This window comes from Thermobia domestica, chromosome 2 (assembly GCF_964235325.1).
Source record: "Thermobia domestica chromosome 2, izTheDome1.hap1.1, whole genome shotgun sequence".
In the NCBI taxonomy this organism is placed as follows: Eukaryota; Metazoa; Arthropoda; class Insecta; order Zygentoma; family Lepismatidae; genus Thermobia; species Thermobia domestica.
Window position 1 is genome coordinate 192,547,787 of NC_137455.1, and position 9,981 is coordinate 192,557,767.

At 34.1% G+C, this 9,981-nt stretch overlaps 1 protein-coding gene across 1 annotated transcript in view; it reads left to right on the forward strand.

Moving 5' to 3' along the window:
- The window catches only part of LOC145678333 (uncharacterized), a 67,077-nt gene extending 57,702 nt beyond the window's left edge, over nucleotides 1-9,375 (forward strand). Inside the window, exon 3 of the mRNA XM_081748358.1 lies at nucleotides 8,129-9,375. Within this exon, the coding sequence (XP_081604484.1) occupies nucleotides 8,129-8,379 (251 nt within the window). The 3' untranslated portion in view covers nucleotides 8,380-9,375. The remainder of the gene's footprint in view (nucleotides 1-8,128) is intronic.
- Nucleotides 9,376-9,981: the final 606 nt, after the last annotated feature.

Consider the following 9,981-nt stretch of genomic DNA (forward strand, 5'->3'; position numbering starts at 1 on the left):
GTCTAATTGTGTATGCAAAAGTAACTACAATTGATTAACAGACTTGAAACGTCCTTAGTGCAAAAAAATGTCACAGAAATTAATCTATTTCATAAAATTGTGATATTTTGACTGCCTTGTAAAAATTCTAAGGAAAAATGTGGAAAATCGACGGGCCTTAATTAAAAAGAACAAAAGTAAAAGGAGACCGTAGCAATGATAAATCTGAACTACCGTTTGTTCGATTCCATTCTTAACTAATATAACTACTTTTTGAACATTTCCTTTAGCTTTCAGAGCAAAGTAAATCCAACTTGTGTCCCATCTATTGTCATTTGACCCTGCGTTGTTCACCTGATCGAAATTACCTCTTAAAATAAGCCACTCTCTTAGAGGCTAAATATAACTCGTGTTTAAGACTTGGCACATTTACCTGATTGCAAATAGTGAAGATAAAGAGAAGAAAAGTATATAGTTAAATCATTTCTTGATCTTTCGAATTGAATTTTCTTCATAAATTAAGACAAATGGTACTTCAAATGAAATAGAATCTTTGCCCACTTTTGGTCATGCGCTGTAAGCCAAAGGAGATGCATGAGAAATGCTACGGGATCCTTTCAATAACAAGTTTATCTCCTTGAGAACTTCACGATGTATAATAAAAAAAAATCTACTAATGTAGCTTCTATGGTAAGACGAGAACACTATTTATTCATGAGTTAATCCAAAATAATGATATGTTTATATGGGCTTAAAAACTCCCTACGTTAGGAGGATGATTGTCTCAGAAGTACAAATAATACATCAAAATCCAAGAGATATTATAAAACTCGCGAAGGAACTCAATTTATTTTATTTTCTTGTTATATGAGTGATATCTACAGAAAAATAATCTTGTTATCTTTATAAAACTTCTGAGAATCGGTTTTTGTAATTCCCTCTTTCTATGATATCATAGAAATAAATTATGAGGTTCGTTGACTATTATCGAACTCCGCTCATCTCTAAAATCCAATACACAGGTTTTATACGTGAACCATTTGGAGATCTGTCTTTAAAAAATTCAGCACGGAAGGAGATGATCTACTGCTAACGTATTAGCTGGATCACATGTCATTCCAAATGAAAATTGGACCCTTGTATCCAGCAACAAAAGCGAAAAAGAGAGATATAAGTGTGTCAAAATGATACAAATGTACCTTCGTCTATATAAGTGAAATTATCGTATGGAGTATTCTTTCACTCCATCATGATCAAGGACGGTATTTCTAAAATACTTATTAAAGGCTCTCACTTATCAATCAAATTATAACCAAATTATCAGTCGTTAACTACGACTATCTAAGGGTTAGTTTATAGTAGAAGTGTGGGAATACAGTTTGTTTTGGTTAAACATGCACTAACGAGGAGACTTACGGAAGTGTCACTCACTGATCTGAATGAAACTTTGCATACTTGTAGAACATCGAAAAATAATCGACATGTATTTTTTTGTTTCGGCAATGGTGAAGATTTAAGGGTGGAAACGACCCTTTGAACGTTAGGAGTGATATCTAAGCATAGACTGGAAACAATCATTTAATTTAGAAGAAAACATACCGCCAGGGGGGTTGGACAGCTGATGCAGAATCTGAAGTCAAAATTACAAAATTTAAAATGGCGGATTCAATATGCTGATTACAATTACAAAATGTCTCCTAGTTTGCCATTCTCTGCAGTTAGCCAAGAACAATTATAGTTGGTAGAGACTACTGCGAGGAGGTTGCAGACCGATTTGAAACCCCTGTATATATTTTAATCGGATGATTTATTAAAGTGAGTCTCCGCGCCTCTCACTTTAGCGTTTACAGGAATACAAACAGTAGAAAGTGCAGCACAGTCAATAAATCTATGACTAATACCACCATACAGCCTTTAGTTTTTGAAAATGATGTTTTGTTATCACCGTTGTTAATTATTTTGCAGAAAAAGAATGGGACATTTGGCCCTATAATCCAAAACACGATCTTTTAATTTGAAAATGTTCTTGTGAAAGCACCAAATTCGGGAAAATTAACATCAAGTTTTGTGAGATCATGGTTTCAAGAGGTTTTTCTTCCAATGTCTAACTCAAAGCCCATTTTGTTATTAGATTCGAGGAGTGGTCACAATTCATCAGCGTTTCAACCTATTTTACGAACAAAAGAGTAGGCCTATCTGAAAATAGAAACCATTCCTGCATGAACAACTGGTAGGATTTAGCCTCTTGATGTGTTCGTCTTTAGAGCATGGAAAAACTTCTTGAGGCATTTAACTGATATTGTCCTCTACAACTAAAACATAAATTTACATCTTCGTAATAATATAATTTAGATCCAAGTCACTGATTTCCTTCTCCCAGATTTGCAAATCTTATTAGATAATGCGTGATACAAAAACAGTTATTTGGAAGAAGATTGTGCTGCATTTTGCGTTGTGTCATAGTTCTTGCTGTAATAAGGTGAGCTTGGTATAAACAATGTTTATACATCAGACATTTTTACGAAATGTCATTACTGTGAAACATTTTCTCAATAAATTCATAATTGTAACAATTGAGGAAGTTCTGACATAGTGAGAGGCGAGGGGACTCACTATATATAAGCACCCCGAATGGGGAGAGGTGCAGAGACTCACTTCAATCAAGCACCCTGTTAAAATAATGGGGTTTCAAATCAACAGAAAGGGGTTTTTCGATGTTCTATAAGTATGCAAAGTTTCATTCAGATCAGTGAGTGGCACTTATGTAAGTCTCCTTGTAAGATAAAACTAATCATAAATGTTATATAATATTCTTTCAACACAATGAAAATTTACGAACTGTTTGAGTGCCGCCATTATCAACAAAGGGAATATAAATATTGCCAGTTTATAAACTAAACTTGGACTATTTATTATAAATTACTTATAAGTGATTATCACATCATGCCTTGCTTATTGCATACATTTGCGAATAAGAATTTTGTTTCTTTTATATTTCATGTTACCCTCACATCATGTATGTAAACTCTAGACATGAATATTTTCCCTTATGCTCTTATCATTTTAGTAAGGTTATCATGCTTTAGAAAGAAAACAAATAAGGGGAAGAAATATTAGGATAAGTTATCTAGTGCGGGAGCAAGTGGTCATCCGTGGGATTTTGATGGTACAATTGTGAGCCATGGTTTTTCTGATTTGTTGTACATTAGTTATGACAAATTTAGATGTTGCCAAATGAAAAAGTTCCGCAGGCCAATACGACGACCATTTCAAAATGGCGGCTGAGTCATATATAAAAGTATCTGTATCTCGGCTATTTTTCATCCGATTTAGATCATCGTTTTTTTAAAAAATTGCAAGTCTACATTGGAAAAATATTTTAGTTATTACACTAATTGCGCTATCTGTAGTCGTTTTTCAGTTTTAAAAGAAAATCGTCATTTTTACTTCCAAAAATCTGGACAATATAATGTGAGTCATGAAAATGAGTGATGGGGTAGTGGGAATAACTAGAAACCACTCCGCTCGCACGCGCTTCTTTCTGATTGCATCTATTATGGGAATGCTTGTCACAGACTGCAAGAAAAAACAAGGAATCCGTATAGTAGATCGTCCTGTGCATCACGAGGATTCCAAATCTTTTTGTCTCTACGGGAAGGTATGATGACTAACTTGGTTGACACTTTACGAAGACAGGGCAACATGCTCAGTGAAACATCAGACGATCTTTTGAATTGTATGAGAATAGCTGTAATGGTGAAGCGATGAAAAAAGATGTTTGTGAAAGAGACACTGTAGGTCAAGCAGCTTGTAAAAGTTTTTGGTTTTGTCAAGTTTTTGTAAAAGAACGTATTAATGCTGAACATACTGAACCTGTTGTCTCAAGCGTGGAACAGCAGTGCAAAAACAATGGCTGTTAGTTATAATCAAAGTTGATCGAACTAAAAGAGGATCAGGCCTTGTTTGTACGGCTGTTATTGGTTTCAAAGTCTCGTCCCACTGTGAACCTTAAGGATGCAATCAGTATCTACCAACTCGGTATTATTCCATGTACTCTCTTTGCCACAGAAAGTCAAATGTTGTTATCACCAAAGAAGAGTGATCTTTCATGCATTCTGGAGACACTGACTGCTGTAGATCAACACAAAAGTTCTGTGGTTCATTCTGGAATGCGGGTTGCAATATCCGATGGAATGGCACTGCTACAAAGCCTTGATAAACCAATATCTATCACGACATGTAAAGATCTGGCTGATCACTTCATCAATCATGTGAAGAACTATTTCGACAAATATGATGAGGTTCAAATTGTTTTTGACAGATCGATTTACCAATATCATTAAAGAATCAGACAAAAGTGAAGAGTTTAGCTGATGGTGAGAACCGTTTACCATATTGCTGATTTAACCAAAATTAACAGCATTCCTATGAAGATGCTTTTGTCACATGAAGAAACTAAATCTGAAATGATGGGGTATTTAGCACATAAGATGGTGCGTTAAGAACTATTGTTGCGTGGAGTAACAAACTGGCTTCTACACACTGTGATGTAAAGTACCTTTCTTGTTCCCAGGGAGAAACTGATACGAAGATCATACTTCCTGCTGTTGATGCAACAAACCGAGGTATAGCTTCTAATGGCATCTACTCAACTGATACCGATGTAATTCTTGCTTCACGGCACTATCCTATGCTTTGTCCTCACGCTTCGTGTGTGTTGGAAGTGGTCAGAAGAAACGAAGGATTACCCTGGATCCAATGTATACTGCTCTAGGATCAGAAAAAGTCAATGCCCTTCCAGAATTCCATGCCTTTACTGGCTGTGATACAACTGGTAAATTTGCGGGAAAAGGCAAAATCTCTTGCTGGAAGACTTTCCAAAAGTGCGATTTCAAATGTTTAAGTGCTCTTACGGAAATGGGATTGGAACATAAACCATCTCAATCAATTTTCAGTGCCTTCGAAAAGTTTGTGTCTATGTTGTACATCCCCAATGCCAAGAATTCAACTGTTAGTGATGCACGATGGACCATGTTTCAGAAGAAGTGTTTGGAACCCGAGAAAATGCCTCCAATACGGCCAGCTCTTCATCTTGCCATACTATGAGTACATTATCAATGTATGGTGTGGCAAAATGATATTATGGCATATCCTAAACTTTTTTTTATCTGACAACGGTTATAGTGGACTCTTCACAATGGTGTTTTCGTTCCTCTATGACTACTGCTCCCCTGCCCTATCTACTGTACTTGAACTAGTGAAATGTTCGTCTCATAAAAGTCAATGTTTGACTAAATTGTGCTCCCGTCGGCAACACATGCTTCCGTACACTGATTTGTGCATATATGGAGACGATGACATGTACATTTGTGAGAATAGTATATGCGCTGAACATCTATCAGATTATGAGAGGATGGGGAGGAGTTCTAGCTCTTCTCAGTAACGTATCTCAAATTATGCTGTATGTGAGCAGTGCGGCACACATGCTGAAATATTCTGCGGTAGGAAGTTTGAAAATGAATGAATATATCATTTATAATATGAAAACATACTGTACATTTTATCATTTTTATGGGTTTTCTTTGTATTTGTTACATTAGGAATCATTGCTTTATAAACGTTTATATTGTACCCTTTAAAATTCAAAAGTATATAACATGAAATGTATAGCATAGTGGCAATAAATATTGCATAACTTGTGTGGGTAAAGACAATGGCAGTCCAGGATTGTAGCCCCTCACCTATTTATTTTACAAAAATACAAAACAGCCTTTATGTCTACAAAGTTAATAACTTAAATATTCCTTATGATCAGGGGTGAAGGAAGTAATGTTTTATACGGGAACCACTTCGCTCATGGAGCCACCGGGGTGTCTTGTAGTGACTTCAGGTTATAGTCCCTAGGTAACCCCGTCGGCTCATGGCAGCCTCACGAAGTATGGTTTGTGTTGAGGAATCCACTTTGCTTCTAGGTAGCCTCCAGGGATTTTTAGGAAACGTAGAGCCCCTTCGTCCAATGCGACCTGCAGAGCTGTTATGGGTTAGTGATCAATGGTCAACTGATGCCTCGTTTCTCTTTCATAGGCCCTCTTCAGGTGGCTCGTTCTTTTTCAGTTCCCATTGAGTTGTTCGTGTGTTCCTGGTTCGTGTATTGTCTGCTGCTTATAAACAATAGCACGTGTCGCTTGTAAACCTTTGCTCTCACTGTAATGTGGAGATGCTTACAATATATTCTAAAGCATACATGTAATTTTAAAAATAGAGTTACCAAGATACGTTGACAAATAATTCAGACAAGGAATACAAAGGAAATTTTAGAGGTAAAAATGGTATTTTTCATTTACAACTGGAGAACCACTACAGATAGCGCAATTAGTGTAATAACAAAAAAAAAGTTTTCCAATGTAGACTTCCAATTTTTTAAAAAGAAAAGATCATCTAAATCGGATGAAAAATAGCCGAGATACGAAGACTTTTATATATAACTCAGCCGCCATTTTGAAATGGTCGCCATATTGGCCTGCGGAATTTTTTCACTTGGCAACATCTAAATTTGTCATAGCTAATGCATACCAAAACAGAAAATATATGTCTCGTAATTGTGCCATTAAAATGCCACGGATGTACGATTTTATACCACTTGCTCCCGGACTAATCTTACACTCTTATATATTCTAGTAAGCTACCATGTTTTAACAATAATAATAATAATAATAATAATAATAATAATAATAATAATAATAATAATAATAATAATAATAATAATAATAATAATAATAATAACAATAAGGAAAAATATTAGGATAAGTTATATCATTTTTACATATTTTTGTCCTGTAATTTATTATTTTTTATCTATAGAGTAAATAAGAACGAATGTTTTTAAGTCCGAAACTATATCTTCGTACTAACTGATTTCACAAGAGACTAGAAGAGTTATTTTACTAACTGAAAACAATAACAGATAGAAGTTCTGTTTCCCTAATATTATTATTATTATTATTATTATTATTATTATTATTATTATTATTATTATTATTATTATTATTATTATTATTATTATTATTATTATTATTATTATTTTGTATTAGTGATAGTATATTGCAAACGTTTGTTTTGTTTATTGTTGATATTTTATGAAATCAACTCAAGACTCATTCTAATTAATTAAAAGAAACATTATTAGTAGATGGATAGTATATGTATGTGCAACTTATATATAAAACGAAAATTGCATAAGAACTTATTTTCACAAACAGTAGATATTTTAATGGAATATCGTCATCATTTTGCAGTTTTGGTTAACCTTGCAGATTTTTTTTTTTTTCAAATAGAAAGAGCAATAAGATTAATTAAGATATTTATCTTGGATTGGTTGTTTGTCTCCCCTACGATAGAAGCTCATATTCTGTCTGACGATATAGTGTTCTAATACAGACATTTTGTAAAAGTGATAATTAATCTAAATCATTGTTTACTATGTTGTGAAGGGAATTTAGCATAGTAGGATCAACCTTCTTTCTCGGGACTATCCAAATTCTATATATAAGCATATTTATTACAATGACATTATCTTTATATTCTTTATATTTTTTTCAATACCTGAATTTTCTCTGAATCACGTGATCTGTATTCGATTTTTATTAATCACATCTAGCAGTGATGTAGGATTTTCAAATTTGCTATACGATGCAATTCAGCTAATTGCATTTCTGTTATTCGATCAATAAGCGCATTCATCGCTTTTTAGTTTGATGATAATATATTCGGCATATTATGTACATTTCATACTCGCGGTGAATATAATCTTTCCTTTCTGAAATTTTATGTCTTTTAATTCGTTGGAATATTAAAGTAAGGCTAATAGAACAATTCAATACTGAAAAGTGTCTTAGGACGTTAAATTACTGCTGTATATGAGTAGTATCCCGAAAATTTTCTATACGTGAGTGTCATTTTCTAGCATATCAAAACAATGTCAAGGGAAAATATTTTAAAGTAAGGGATTAAACCTAAAATATATTACTAGATACCGGTACCAAGAATGATTAGATGACCTTTTTCTTTGCCCAGCTTATAAATATTCGAATAAGCTTATGATGATACTTTCAATATTCATTGTTAAAAGTATATTTTGGTATATTTTCAGATGATGATGATGACGATGACGATGACGACGACGATAAAAACGGGGACGATGATGATGACGACGATGACGACGACGACGATGATGATGACGATGACGACGACGATGATGATGACGACGACGATGATGACGATGATGACGACGATGATGATGATGACGATGATAGTGATGAGAAAGACACTGGAGTATACTTCACAGCAACACCAGCAGCTGTTTTCGCATCAACAGTCGTCGCTCTCCGGGTCGTTGGTTGACATCCTTGATAAACTAGGAGTGACATGTGATGTTTTACAATCCAAGAGTCAGCATTATACATTAAAAACTTAACTTTTTCAATATTTTCCACTGAAAAAAAAAACTGACCCTGAGAAAAGAAAAACACTCAGTGAAAAACGAACTAAGAGAACTTGGTTTACTGATGCCGTGAAAGATATTTAAAATAAAAACACAAACTAAATGGACTCTTGCAAGCGCCTAAAATGTGTACATGCTTGCATACACACGGGAGAATAAGGGGTTTTTTAATTTGTAAATGAATCAAGGTTATACCTGTTGGATTGAATATTTTTTTCTTGTAGTCCAGGGATATTTTTTTAAATTGTCTAACATGATAATTCGTTCCATTTTTGTAGGATAATCAAGTCTTTAATTGAGAATGATAAATATCCCTGAACTGTTATGTTGCATTCGATATTTTTTTTCCTTTTAGAGTGGACACTCCTTAATAAGAGCCTGACGAATTGGTTCCTAACAGGAATGATTGATTGTATTGTTGTGAATGGTAATGGAAGCAGAACAGCTAATTGTTTTCTTTTAAACAAGAAAAGAAGGTTAATTAAAAGTGAATAATTAGAAACAAGAATAGCAAAAATTATACTTTCACCTTTACAGACATTTTTTATGAAATACATGTACAGATGTAGATCTTTTTTTTTTTTTTTTTAGGTGTTACTGAATCAATTACCATATTATTTATTATTATTCTAGAAAATAAATAATTATTGTAAATGTTGGAATATACTTTCTTTTTTTGTTTTTGTTCCACACAATATTTATTTGAAGCACTTCTTCTCACTTTTCTTGTTTCATATATGGTTTTGTTAAGTAACGTTTCTAAATTATTTTCTTTCTTATATTGGTGTGGCAATGTGTTCTGTATAAAAGAAAAGAATCTGACTTATGTAATTACTCAGATCATTGTTAAAATATTCTCAAGTACAAAATAAAGGATAATATGTAAATATGGAAAAGTATTTGACATTATTCATAAGAAAATGTAGCAATCAAATTGTGAATAAGTAACTGGATGTCGAATTATCTGGATTTGAATGACAATTTTGTTATATCCAACCTCATCCTCATTTCTCCCAGCTTTACTTCTTGATACTTATAGACGCAGAAATTGAAGATGAAATATGACCCCTTAAAAAGATTTGGAATGTTGTGATATTAGGTAATCAATGCAATATGCATTGAGTGCCATCTTAAAAGCATTAGTACCAGGCCCGTATTCAGGGGCGGTCTAGGGGGGCCCTAACTTTTCGCTGCCCCCCCCCCCTAAAATTTTCACGGTAGGCTTGCAAATGTACTATAATATGGTGATGAACTATAAATGGTTGGATCGGGCCCCCCTAACTTCAGCCGGGCCCCCCTACATTTTTGGGCTGGCTACCGGCCTGATTAGTACCCCTGGGTAAACCAGGGTCCTGAGGCCTCTACGATAATAAAATGTTAATGAGCCTATATGCATGCGAAGTGGCACTATGGCAGAGGTGACTGCAATATTTAAAGGCAACTAAAAATCTTCTTGCCGTTTTTGACGTCCCATTAATCATGCGCTCACAGAGAGGAATTAC